This window comes from Furipterus horrens, unplaced genomic scaffold (assembly GCF_987537825.1).
Source record: "Furipterus horrens unplaced genomic scaffold, mFurHor1.1.pri manual_scaffold_3, whole genome shotgun sequence".
In the NCBI taxonomy this organism is placed as follows: domain Eukaryota; kingdom Metazoa; phylum Chordata; class Mammalia; order Chiroptera; family Furipteridae; genus Furipterus; species Furipterus horrens.
In genome coordinates, this window is record NW_028327173.1 from 191,440,415 (window position 1) to 191,454,338 (window position 13,924).

A 13,924-nucleotide genomic window follows, 5' to 3' on the forward strand; every position below is an offset into this window, starting at 1 on the left:
AAGATGAATAAGGTCTGAGGATCTAATGTAAAATATGTATTGTATCATTGAAATATGTGAAGAGAGTAGAGCGTGAATGTTCTCACTAAAATAAATATGTGAGCTGATGGATGTGTTAAATAACTAGATAGGAGGAATCCTTTCACAATGCATATGTTTATTAAATTACTATCACATACACTGTAAATATCTTACAATTTCATTCATCAATTACACCTCAGCAAAGCCGAAATATTTCTTAAAATGAAAAAAGGAATTGTACATATCAAAACTTATACTTGAAATGTAGTTCAAGATGTACTAAAAGGAAAATTCATAATCTTAGTTATTTTTATTGTTCAGGTATAGAAATATTGAAAAGAAATTAACCAAGATACAAATAGCAGGTTGGCTTCAACTGATACACTGACTTATGCTGATTTCCCAGAGTGTCATGTTGAAAAGAATTATGAGGACTTTTCTGAGCTCTGCAGTAGAGCTTTGATGGATTAGTAATGTCTATTACAGACAGGGAAAATGCTGAAACTGGTGAATATGCACACAATCTGTTTGTCATACCTGAACTAAAATTTCATCTCTTGAAATTAGGAAAGGGTCAAGAGAAAAAAAAGCTAAGAAAAATAGATCTAATAAAACCAAGGAGAAAAGTAATAGAAAGTGAAAAGCAAGCAATAAAATTAAGTTCAAAATGCTATTTAGTTTGGGGCCAGGGATGGAGAAAATAAATGTAACTCTGCCAGAAAAATAAGAGTATTAAAATATAAGAGAAAGATTTTAAAAGCAGATATAGAGGAGATTGAAAAATTATGAGCACATTGTACACAATTGTATGCTACTGAATTTGGGGAAAAAATAAGCTATCAAAATTGGTTCTTGAATAACAAAGAAATCAAGTAGAACAAGGCAACAGTCTTTAAACTATCCAAATTGGTTCTCAAAAGAAATAGTGTACACGGGTAAGCCTAGGAGGCAATTTTAAAATATCATCTCTCAGAGAGCGTTTTGAACCCTTTTTCTGAAATCTGTGGAGGCTTTCGAGTGCCTGCAAGATCAAGTTGAGTCCCTGCTCCGACTTGAAAGCCTTCTGCAATGTGTCCTCTGCCCTGTCACCAGCCTTCCCGGTACTATACTGTGCCATACTACCCCCGGCACGGTCTGCTCCAGTATTGTCCCTACACGCTCCCGTCATCCTCTCTGTACAGAATGCTTGTAGCCTCTTCAGTCTAAGTCCTGCCTTATATTCAAGATCAGATTTTAATTTGTCACCTTAATGCTACTTTAACGGCCTGTCCTTAGTTTTTCAGCTGACTCTACCATCTATCTCTTTGTCTTATTTTTTCTTTTTATATGTTTTTTGCTTCCCATAAATTTCTTAGGGGACGTATACCTTGTCTTCACCATTTTATCACATATATATTAAGTGTCCACTATGCTATACATTGCTCTGGATATTGGTGATAACACCAGTGGGCAAAACAGACTTGAGCCCTGCTTTTATGAAGTTTGTTTTTGAGAAAGGACATAAGTTCAGGTCCCATCTCATAATAGCTTATACACATGATAAGTTCTCAGGAAATGGTGCTTATGGTAGTGACATAGTTTTTTGCATCAAGAATCACTAAATAACATTACCATTGATCATTTATACTATGTAGAGTGTTGTGAGAGGTGGTAGAAAACTATTGCTAACAGCCCAAGATTTCCAATTAGATTCAAATCCTGGTTCCTTCACTTAATTGACTTATTTAGGGATACCTCTAAGCTTCTATTTAATTATCTGTAGAAGATTACCTATACCTTGGGGTTGTTCTTAGGATTAAATGAGATCATGTATTTCCCTGACATACATTAAGTGCCTGTGCATACTGGTTGATGTAGTTGTAATTTCTGCTGCTGTTGTTCCCTATTAGAAGAAATCACATTTTTGTTGTTAGTAAGATGATATTCGTAAGTGTGACTTGGCTCTAGCTCGCAAGGCTATGGAAATTCAAACACATTCTGATTTCCTGAACACTAATAACTCTGATGACTATTGAAGGCAAAGGCTTAGTTTCAAACAAAACAAAAGATTAGATTTGGACCTACTGAATTCCAGTCAAGTTGGCTCCATAAGTTCACATTTAATATTCTTTCTCTGCTTTAAACACATAGCAGTGAGAGATAAAAAGCTTAAAGAAGAAAACCAAAAGGACATAGCTAAGCTTCAAAACAAGGGAAACATCTCCTTTGGCCCCAAAATGTGCAGAAATAAACGGGAATCAGTAAAGGAGGCTTTGGAAGCAGGCAGCGGGGCCTGAAAGAGCCCTACCCAAGAGGAGAGACTAAAACCAAGCTCATTAATTGAAAATTAAAAAGTGGTTTTGTCACTGGGGATGATGTTGGCAATGTCTGGAGCCATTTCTGGTTTTCATAACAAAGCAGCTGAGGGTGGGGGGTTGCTGTTGGCACCTAATGAGTAGAGTCTAGAGGTAATGCTAAACATCCTGCAAAGCACAGGACAGGTCCCCTCCCCAAAGAATTATCCAGTAGAAAAGGTCAGAACAACCCTGAGCTAAAAATGCAGGGGGCTCTCCTAATGGGAGACTGATAGAACTGGCATGGACCCTCTTTATATGAGATTATAGGCCTACAGAGTCAGGCAGATAATCACATGTCCTTGCAACTGTTGATGTCTCAGAACTCACCTGGATTTCTAGATATCACTGAGGCAAAAGCACCAAAATACCACTGTAAAGTTTGGTCTCAACTGGGGTTCAAAGGGCTGGGTGGAAGCAACTATAAAATCTTCATAGGGAAGGATGAGCAAGTAGAGAGACAAGGGGAAAATGATTCCTGTTCAAAATGAGCCTGCAAACCAAAGTTCCAAAACACATGAATAAATGTCACTCCAAGAAATATTGCCAACAAAATCAACAACTAGAACATGAATTCCTTACAGATGAAATTAATATTTTTAAATGGTCAGACATGTTGGATTCTGTATCAAGTAGGAGTGTCTTGTGGGGCATGACATGTGACTCTAATAGGAGTCTCAGTAGAGAAACATGAGGAATAGATGAACAAGCAATAGTTTAAAAATAATAACTGAGAATTTTCTGGAATCAAAGATATGAGTCCTCAGCTAAAAAATTCATTCCATGTACCAAAATAAATGCACCTCTAGATACATCATAGTGAAACTGCAGAACATTAAGCATAAAGGAAGTCTCACATACACCTGAGAGAAAATTCACTTGAACTACAAAGGGACACAGAATACCAGCATTCTTCTCTCCAGTGGTAATAGGTGGCAGATAACAAAAGCTGATACCTTCAACGTGTTGAAGTAAAGTAACTCTCAGTCTAGAATTTTATGCATAGCTAAACTGTCATTCAAGAGAGAAGGCAAAATAAAAGTAATGTGAAATACTTCCTGAGCTTCAGTGAAAGAACTAGCAAAGACTATGTACGGTAAAAGTGAACACAGAAGTCTTGGATAACATGAAACAATGAAGTACAAAAATTTGATAAAATATCAATGAGTATTAGTGACTATAAAAATAATTGTTGATCTGCTTTAAAAAGATAAAACACTCTTAAGACAACAAAACCAAAGTTTAGAGACAAGAATAGTTAGTGGATGGTGAAGGTATTACTGGTCTGTGTCAAGTTCAAGGGCAAGACAGAAATAATGGCTTCACATTTTCTTAGGAAAACAAGAGCTAAATGATTGATATACACTCTGTAGCTTTCAAATCAGCAGAGGGGGAAAGATAGTAATGTAGAAACTTTATGAATCCAGTGGAAGACAGGAAAGTGGGGGGGGGGGAATGCAGTAAGCAAAGGAAAAGGATGGTAAATTAAAAACAAAAACTAAGATAAAAATAATTCCAACTATATGAGTAAGCACAATAAATTTTAACAGGTTATACTTTCTTTTAAAAGATAGATTATCAAATTACAATTTTAAAATGTTCAGTTATAGGCTGCTAAAAAGAGACATGTCTAAAGTAGAAGCTCACAGAATGGGAAAGAATTGGAAAAAGACAAACCATGCAATACTAATTAGAAGGAAAATTAGTATACCAGTAGTTAAAATAGAATTAAGCAAAATGTATTAATAAAATAAAGAAAATCACTAGTATGCACTTATAAGTTTAAAATATATATCAAAAGATGACAATTATAAGGAAAAATTGGCAAATTATCATTATAGTGGGTGATTTATTTAAATATACTTCTATCAGTGTAAGCCAAAAATTTCTGAGGATTTTGAATATTTGAATGCAGAATTAACAGTTTGTTTTAATAGATGACTTTTAATCTTTTTTGACTACCACTTATAATTATAAAAATACATTTTCTATGCAACCCAGTAAAAATATGTATGTGAAACAAAAATTTCATAAAATACTGTTCTATGTTGTTTTTAAAATGCTGCCCGTGTCCTCTAAATTTTACAATGCCGTTATGAGTCACAGTTCACAGTCTGAAAAACATTAATAACTATGCATGGATCCCTGCATCCAAAAGGGAGACTATACATACATTCTTTTCAAGTATATGTGGAACATTCACAAAAATTCAACATACACTATGTTGCAAATGAAGGCTCCACACACTTCAAAAAGTCAATATCAAATAGTTCACACTTTTTAACTACAATAAATACACTTACATTAGAAATAATTAGATCTTTTTTAAAGGCTGTTTGGAAGTTTTTAAAAATAGAGAACCTGATACTCGTGTGTTAAAGAGGTAACCATAATAAAACATTGAGAACTGAACGACTACGAAAGCACTGCGAAAATCTGTTGGGTAGCCAAACTGCACGCGGAAGTAACCTTGAATGTGTTCATTAAAAAGACAAGGATTGAAAGTAAGCAAGGGAATCATTTAATTTGAAAAGCTAAATAAGAGGAAAAACAGTAAATTAGTCAAAGTAAGATAAAAGCACAGACCAGCACATGGGAGAACATGAGAGAGAGCAATGCCTCGTGCAGGATCTGGCACATGGAGGTGTTCATTAAATCCTGGTGAAGGCATGAATGAAACTGGCATCACAATAGAGAGGATCACCTCTGGAAAGTTGAATGAAAAAGGGAAAAGGCCCACATACATAATTTTAGGAGTAAAAAGGAATGTAAAGACAAATCTAGTGGATTAGATGATGTGTAGTACATTTATAAAGTGGAATCCTCTGCACCACTACGCTACAAAAGCTGACTCCACTAATGTTTCTTGAGTTGAGTTTGTAACCAGACCCATATTAATGATTTTCTCATTGTTATTTGCTGAGGATTAGCACTTGAGGTCCTGTCTGTGGAATGTATATGTAATCCCTGGATTGATAGACAAGGGGGGAGGTGCACATACTCGCACACTGCGTGCTCGTAGGTATGTTTAAGGAAAGTTGTAAGATACTTCATCTGTGAGTAAATGTTTACCAGGAAAAGTCTGTGTTCTTTTCTTGGAATTCAATTCTTTAACCTAACTTGCATCTTGGGATTTCTTCTCTCCTTTGGGAATTGAAAGAGGCTGGTTGTCGCCGGTATTTTATGGAAACGATGTAGTTTGGGGATGATTCTTCTCAGGACCTTCACAGATACCACCACATCTGCTTGCCACAGCCCTGGCTGGTCAGCACGTCCAGCCCTGCTCTCCCTGTAAAACCTTGCGTATTTTCCTTTTGTGGGTCCGTCCTTCTGCAGAAAGGTCATCCTTGATGTGGTGGCATGAATCCAAGATCAACTTTTACTAAACTATTGAAATAGAAAATAGTACCTCTGTGTTAGAGATGTGGGAAGCCCTGAAAAGGACCCGAAGGGAAACAATAAAGCACCAAACCACAGTCAGCCTTGTGAAGTAATGACCAAAACAGATCTTAAAGAAGGGATATCACTTTCAGGAAAGTTTCCACTGATCAACATATGGGGGGTGGGGAAGAACAGGGGAAACCACAAATAAAGGAGCTAAAGGTTCACCAAAAAAGCACGTCAGAAGCCTTACCAGTAAACTGGATAATGGGGATTTTGCTCATTCTAACCCTTCTAGACTGGTGATGATGATATGTTTTATAGGCCGGCTGGATGGTGTGGTCTGGTCGTGATGCCGCTAGAATTCCTAGCCAGCCATTTGATCAGCTTGTATTCCCTAAGTTGAGACTTGCCCTAAAAGAAATCTTTCAAAATGATAAATGCAGGCAACGTTTCAGCTTATAGAGAGGTTATTTGTTTGTAATGCATTTTTTGCAGTTTATTTGAAAGGCCCCGAAGAGCTGTCCTCCTTACTCAAAGAAGAAATAGTGCCCACGTCAGGCTCTTTCTTGGAGTTCGGAAAGATGGAAGGGCATGAGAAGCAGATAGGAATGGAGCAATTGAACTGAATTCTGGTTAGGACACATATATTTCATATTTAAGGAAACTCGTCAGGTACTAGCTATGAACAAGAAAAAGAGGCTGCTTTAGTTGAAAAGAGCATGTCACTGTTAATGGAATTCTATTTCTTTGTTGCTACTATGCACAGCCACATTTCTTATCTCAGTTTTTAAGTGGTTCTGTTAATCAAGAAGCCTGCCCTTCAGCAGCTTTTGACAATTATAGACAGATAGTTCTGACTCTTCTCTGTAGATGAACTAAGCCCACTACCACAGCTGAGACTGTACTGAGCCTCTGCCCCTCAACCTTTGACTACATCTAACACCTTTCCATCCCCTAGAACTTATACCATTTCCAAGAAGAGCAATTAAGGAACACTTACAGGACCAGAGAGTCACATCTCGTGCTTGCAAATAAGATTCATATGATATAAATTTAATGGTACCTTCCTTTCCTTTTTTTCTTAATTTATTGATTTTATAGAGAGGGAGGGAGGGAAGGAGGGAGAGAGAGAAAGAAAGAAACATCGATTTGTTGTTCCACTTATTTATGCATTCATTGCTTGATGCTTATATGTACCCTGACTGGGGATTAAACCCACAACCTTGGTGTATCAGGACGATGCTCTAACCAATTAAGCTCCCCAGCCTGGACAATGGCACCTTTTTTGTCCCATCTTTTTGGTATTTCTCACTGTAAAACTCCGATATTTTCTTACCTCCGGTTTTTCTGAGTTTGTTAGCCACTCCTTCATATTCCTTATGTATTATGATCAGAAAACAGCAGGTCATGGAGCTGCATCAGACACACATTTAACTTTGCGTATTCAGCTATTCAGAGAGAAAGAGAAAGTACAATTTCAGTGAAGTGGCTGATTCCGTTTGCTGTTCTACTCAGGCTGAGATATGAGATGCGTTGTTCCTCCAGTTGGTCTTGTTTCCCATGAGCCTCACGCATAGGAAGAGCAGCCCACTCTAATAGTAGAGTGTTGTTCTCATGCTCAGAGATACGTTTTACAAAACAAGGCCCCTTGCTACAAGCCCTCTGCTCCCTTTGGGGCACAATTGAAGAAACCAATTCATTCTGATGCTGGCAGGGAAAAAACATGTGTGTTGAATTTATTACGAGATTGTTTGTCAATCTCAAATGAGACCTTTCTTCCTAGGGAATTTTAAGAAGAGTTTTGACTATGAGATTTCTGCCTTGTAGGTTGCCAGTTAATTACCTTTTGACTTAAATAGCAAATTGTTATTAATGTTCAGGTTCTGAATGTCCTGGGCTCATTCTTCTACAATTTAGCACTAATAGTCCAAACTGAGTTAGAGTTCATGAATCATCCAATTTAATATTTCTGTGTGTAGTAAACTTATAGTGAATGCAAAGGTTGTTGATATTCCTCAGTAAAAATAACAATATTAATAATTATGTTTATTTAGCCCTTAATATAATATCAGACACTGTGCTAAGATGTGCCTTTCATCTACCATCTCATTTAATTCTCAGCAACCCTGAGTTAGGTCCTTTTATCCTGATGTTAAAACAGTAACTGACTTAAAGACAGCCAAGGAAACATGCATATCTTCCTGTCACACAGGTATTCCCAGGGAAGCCACAAAGAGCCACTGCAGAGCAGATCAGCAAGTGCAAATTAACATATGGACCCTAGACAAGCTGTATTTCAAAAGTTCTCATTTAGGAGTGCGTTGTTCAGAAGTTGGAATGTATTTTCCTAAGGAAACAATGTTATCACAACAAAAGCATATTTACCCATAATGTGCCTGGAATGGTAATAACATAGACCCACGCCATTTTCTGTGCCAATGTTTTCATGGGAAAATTCACTCAGAATGTCCTCTTGGATGGCTATGGAAAGGGGACCCTGTGCTAGAAGCAGGAGTCATTAGAGATGTTCAGATGAACCAGTGGTGGCTTCCAAGGCCCGTGATGAGAGTTGATGGAGGAGTGAGCGGAACTAGGCACAGAGGGGACAGAGGGCCAGGAGCTTTTGTGAAAGGACACAGGAGAAAAAGAGGGTGAGCATAGGATGGCAGTTCCAGAGAGGGAAGCGAGAAGATCAGAGTGTTTGGGTGCCCAGATCTTGCTAGGTCTGCCTCTGGGTCTGCCCTTGTGTGGCCTTTGTTTCTTCTCCTGACCCCAGAATTTTGCCTGCCTGCTTCCTTTTTACTGCTGACACTCAGGGTTTTCCTGTGAAACTGAGACTCACCCTACCTCCACCTCATAGCACGTTTTTGAGAGTTTTTTTTTTTTTTTTTGACTCATCTTCTCCCAATACAGGCGAATAGCCCCAAGGGCTTTTAACTTCTATGAAAGAAAGATCTCATCCTAGGCCCTCCAGAACTGCTCCTTTTTCACTTGGACCTGGAAGAGCAAACATCAGCCTATGGATGCTCTGGGTGTTTTCTTCAGGGTGGGGCTGGGGGGATCAATAAGGAGCTGAAATAAAATGCATAAGCATCCCAGATATAGGTGACCAAGGGTGAAGCTGGTGGGGAAAGGGAGAAGCCCTGCGCTCCTTTCTCTCCTCTGCCTCTGTGGCATCCTCAAAATGGAAGCGGAAAGGAGAGGGTAGGGACCAAACCGCAGCTTGGTGGTGTGGGGTCGGGCGGGGGTGTGGAGTGGACGACAGTGTGACGGTGTGATCCTCGCGTCACTGCCGGGGTGGGTTCTCAAGGCACATGTCTCCGTCAGCGGTGTAGGGACCGCCTGGACACCTAAGCCTCTGCCGGACCCTCCAAGGGGTCCTCGCACCACCGTCCTCTTTACCCACCAGCCAGTGTTCCCCTGACTTCTCTGGGGGCTTTAAAAAGCCCCCGTTCTCAGGCTCTGTCCCAGACTCGCCGGTCGGGAGCTCCAACCTAAGGGCCTGGGGGCTGCGCCAGGAACAGGCTTGTCAAGCACGGCGTGTGTACCTGCGCCTTGGCCGCGCCGGTCTCTAAAGGCTCCTCGCAGGTCAGGAGCCCCTTTCTGCTGCCGGGTCGTGCTCCGTGAGACTCGTCCGTGCAAAGTCTCCTCTTGGCGAATGCCTGCTCCTCACAGCTCCACGGCTGCTGAAGGGCAGTTGCTCAGGAGGGTCATCCTTGGCCACCATCGAAACAGGCCCCCATTTCATTCTCTCACGGCTCATTGTAGTTTGTTTACTTAGCATTTATCGCACAGTTTATGTCTTATGTATTTGCTTAACATCTACCTCCTCACTAGCACCAAGCACAGGGAATGCTTAGTAACTAGTTTTTGTGTGAATGAATAAATGGAAGAGTAGTGTCGTGAGAGGGGTACTAAGGGTTGGATTGGATGCTGCTGAACAAATAAAGGACTAAGCATATAAAAACTTTCATCTCCCATGTAAACTTTTTACACATCAACTAAAATCAAGGTAGATGAACCCAGCAAGTAAGTTTACTTATGGGGGTAATGGGGTCAGATTATTTCAAAAATATTTATTAAATACCTAATGTGTGCAAAATGCAATATGGGTACAACTGTGCATAAAACTGGTACAATTTCTGTTTTTATGTAACTTACATTCTAGCAAGGGTAACATGTTATGCAACCAGTTATACAATTTCACAATTATAATTTTGATAAATGCGATGAAGGAATTAGAGGGAGACCTGAAATGATCTATAGGGCATTCAGCTAGTCACAGAATTTCTCAGACATGGCTGGGGAACCCTGTATACTCTGTCCTGCCCCTTGTCCAAGTTGGCATGAGGGGAGCTGCCTCTATATGAGGGTTTCTCAACCTCAGCACTGTTGGCATCTTGAGCTAGATAATTCTTCGTTTGAAGGTACTTTCCAGTACCCTGTAGGAGATGTTTAGTACCATTCCTGGACTCTACCCGTTAGATGCCAGGAGACCCCACAGTTGTGACAGCCACAAATGTCTCAATGTTGCCAAATGTCCCTAATGCAAGGGTGGAATAAGGCAGCAAAATCTGTCCCTCCTCGCTCCTCCAGTTAAGAACCAGAGCTCTGCATGAGACTTGTTTTTTAAAAAAATGTCTTTCTTTACTTAAGATTTATCCAAGTCCATACTGGTAACTTAATGTATCCATTCAATAAACAAGTGTTTATTTCATACTTATGAGGTGCCAGACACTGTTCTAGGTACTAGAGACCTAACAGTGATCAAAGCCCGTGCTTTCTTGAAGTTGCATTCCAGTGGGGAGAGATGGACAATACACTTTAAAACATGTGACATTTTAGAAGAAAGGGATAGGTTGGTCATAGAAGCCCTCTCTGATAAGATGACATTGCAGCAGTCTTGAGAGAAGCAAGAGAATGAACCACATGAGAGGGAACACCAAGAACAAGAAGCAGAGCCATTGGAGGGCTTGTACTTGACCTTGCCTTTCTGTCCACACCCCTAACCAAGCTGCCTGTGTTTCAGAGGGTCCACCACAGAGGGTCAGCTGAATGGGCTCCAGAGCAGCCTTAACTCTGCAGCATTTGTACCCGTCACCAACTCAGGTAAGTGGGCACAGCAGGTGTCCAGCCCGCGAGGGAGGGAGCTGGGCTTGGCGTGTTCTCCCATCTGCCTCTGAAGAGAGCTCCAGTTCAAACAGCGAAGCATCCAGGTCTGCAGGCTTTTGCTGCATTGGCAAATGGGCATTTTTGTTACTTTCTTCTTTGAAGTGATATTGACAATTTAGGATTGAATGATTTTCTGGATAATTTGAGATTGATGAGATTTCCCAGTCTGGTAGGATCCTATCAGATTTGCAGCATCTAGTAAAAAAAGTCTCCATTTGACTGTGTTTCACTGTTTATATAGTATTTCCACATCTATCTCTCACTCGTCTTTACAACAGTCCTGTAAGTTCAATCTTCTTGTCCCCTGACCTCAGATGAGGAAACTGAGGCTTAGACATGGATGCAGAGCTAGAGCTCTGTCCTTTGACATGAGATCTGTCATGCTAATGTCATGGTCTCTTGCCAGGTAGCTACTGAGGGCCTAAAGCCTCTCAGTGTAGGAACCTACATATGAGTTAGGCAACATTGGTCCACAGGTGGTAATAATTCATAAAAATACACTAATAAGTAACCAGAAAATTTAAAGAAAATCACTTGAATTCAATTCAAATATTTATTATTGATCACCTACTATGGAAAAACTAACATTCTGGCACTGAGGTGCATACATGGTGAACAAGACAGTCCCTGCTGTCGGGGAACTTCCAGACTCAGGGTGAGAGAAAAGTCAGCCGGGAGCGTGCTGCAAGGCCGGTGAAAGCCAGGCACTGGGGATGACGGAATCACAGTGGACCACACTGGCTGAGTACTTATTGTGTGCCAGGCACAGTTCTGATTGCCTTGTATGTAATAATTCATGGGAAGTTCAAGCAGACGACCGCCTAGCCTGGAGGCTCGCGGTCAGGCAAGGTACGTCACGCGCGGAGGCTGCGCGCAACGAGGAGGCGGTCCAGAAAAGATCGAGGCGGAAGCAGCGTCAGCAGCAGCAACAACAGCCATCTGCCTTCACCTGTACCAAGTGCGGCAGGGATTGTCACTCCCGAATCGGACTGCACAGCCATTCTCGGCGGTGCAGATAGACTCTCAAGAAGCTACGCCATCGTCTCTCCAGACGGACGGCTGCCGACGACGACAAGACAGGCATATCATATAGGAACTATGATCCCCATTTTCACGGCAGAAGAAATAAAGGCACAGACAGATTACGAAACGTGTCTAAAATTTCACAGCTAGTAAGTGGTGGGGCTGTATTTGAACCCAAGCAACCTGGTCCAGGCTCCTTAGGGATTTGGAGAGCTTCTTAGAGGAAGAAACATCTAAAGCTGAGGTTTGAATATGAACAGGTCAGCCAGGAAGGGGGTGGGGAGCATGTAGTGAAAGGAGATCTGGGAAGAGGGAAAGATGTGTGCAAAGGCTGTGTGTCAGTGTGGCCGGGGACTAGAGTGTGAACAGGTAGAGGTGAGAGAAGAAGCCGGTAGCAGGGCCAGTTTATGATCTGTGTAAGGAGTTTGGTCCTGAGAGCAGTAGGGAGCCATCGAGGAATGTGTGCAGGGGGAGGCAGGCTGGTGAGTTGACATAATACGCCTTAAAATAATTGTAAGATCTCCGAGAAGCCTGGTTTCTTTGTATCATGGGGATAATTACATATATCTCATAGGTTTACTATGAGAATGAAATGAAGCAATATAAAGAGAAAGATTCTGTAACTACACCTGGGTAAGGTAGTATAAAAGTATAAAGATTTTATTCTGTACTTAAAATTTTAGAACCTGAATTCAGGAAATACTTGATGGGTATCAACTTGTGTCATCCCCCACGCACCCCCCCCCCCCCAAAAAAAAGAAGAATTACCAGAACATGGTAATTCCTTTAGGGAAATAACATTTCTACGTGGAACTGTTAGGGACTGAGAAGTGGGTGGATAAGAGAATCATGATGTGGTTGGAAGGATACCCATTAGATACAGCTCTTAGAGCCCCTCCAGCACTTCGAATTTCCTGAAGCTGGAGAGGTTTACAAAGACTTGGAGGTCCAGGAACCTGGCCTCTTTCATTTGCATGTCAAATTGATAAATACTGAATTGAACTCTTGCATGCACTCTGGCTGAGGATGTTAGAAGCTTGAGGGGCCAGGTGGGTCAGACTTTCAGCATCTTGATCATTATTATTTACTGACTGTTGAAGTTAGAAGATTTTGTAGCGTTCGTACTGAACTTGGTATTAGCATAAAACCACAGGGCAAAGAGAAGTTATACTTCTCCCTGGATTCTTTTTTTTTTTTAATTTGTAATAGGGATTTTTTTTTACATCTTATATTTTATTGATTATGCTATTACAGTTGTCTCAATTTTTCCCCCTTTACCCCCCTTCACCCAGCAATCCCCACTCCCTCAGGCAATCCCTACACCATTTTTCATGTCCATGGGTCAAATACGTGTAAGTTCTTTGGCTACTCCATTTTCTACACTGTACTTTACATCCCTGTGGCTATTCTGTAACTACCTATTTGTACTTCCTAATCCCCTCACCTCTTCACCCATTCCCCTACACCCCTCTCCCATCTGGCAGCCATCAAAGTACTCTCTGTATTCATGATTCTGTCTCTGTTCTTCTTGTTTGCTTAGTTTGCTTTTTAGATTAAATTCTTGATAGGTATGTCTTCATTGCCATTTTATTGTTCATAGCTTTGGTCTTCTTTTCTTTCCCTTTTTTAGAAGTATATTTTAGTGATTATGCTGTTACAGTAGTCCCAATTTCTTTTTCCTTTTCCCTCTCTGCCCATTACCCCCCTTCCCTCTAGCAGTCCCACCCCCCTTAGCTCATGTCCATGGGTCATGCATGTAAGTTCTTTGGCTTCTCCATTTACTTTACTATTCTTAACATCCCCTTATCTATTTTGTGCCTACCAATTATGCTTCTTAATCCCTGCACCATTTCCCTCTTCCCCCTCCCATCTGAAAACCCTCCAAATGATCCCTATACCTATGATTCTGTTCCCATTGTGGTTGTTTGCTTAGTTTGTGTGTGTGTGTGTGTGTGTTGTTTTGTTTTGTTTTTGTTCTGTTATTGATAGTT

The 13,924-nt window shown here is 40.7% G+C and overlaps 1 protein-coding gene across 7 annotated transcripts in view; it reads left to right on the forward strand.

The window, feature by feature from the left end:
- TTLL5 (tubulin tyrosine ligase like 5) overlaps positions 1-13,924 on the forward strand; it is a 257,546-nt gene that overhangs the window by 204,648 nt on the left and 38,974 nt on the right. For 6 of the 7 annotated variants that reach the window (XM_090271201.1, XM_090271195.1, XM_090271196.1 and 3 more), the window contains one exon: positions 10,768-10,847. The exons of the other annotated variant lie outside the window; for it this stretch is intronic. In XM_090271201.1, coding sequence (XP_090127327.1) covers positions 10,768-10,815 — 48 coding nt within the window. In that variant the 3' untranslated portion in view covers positions 10,816-10,847. The remainder of the gene's footprint in view (positions 1-10,767; positions 10,848-13,924) is intronic. 7 annotated transcript variants of the gene reach the window in all.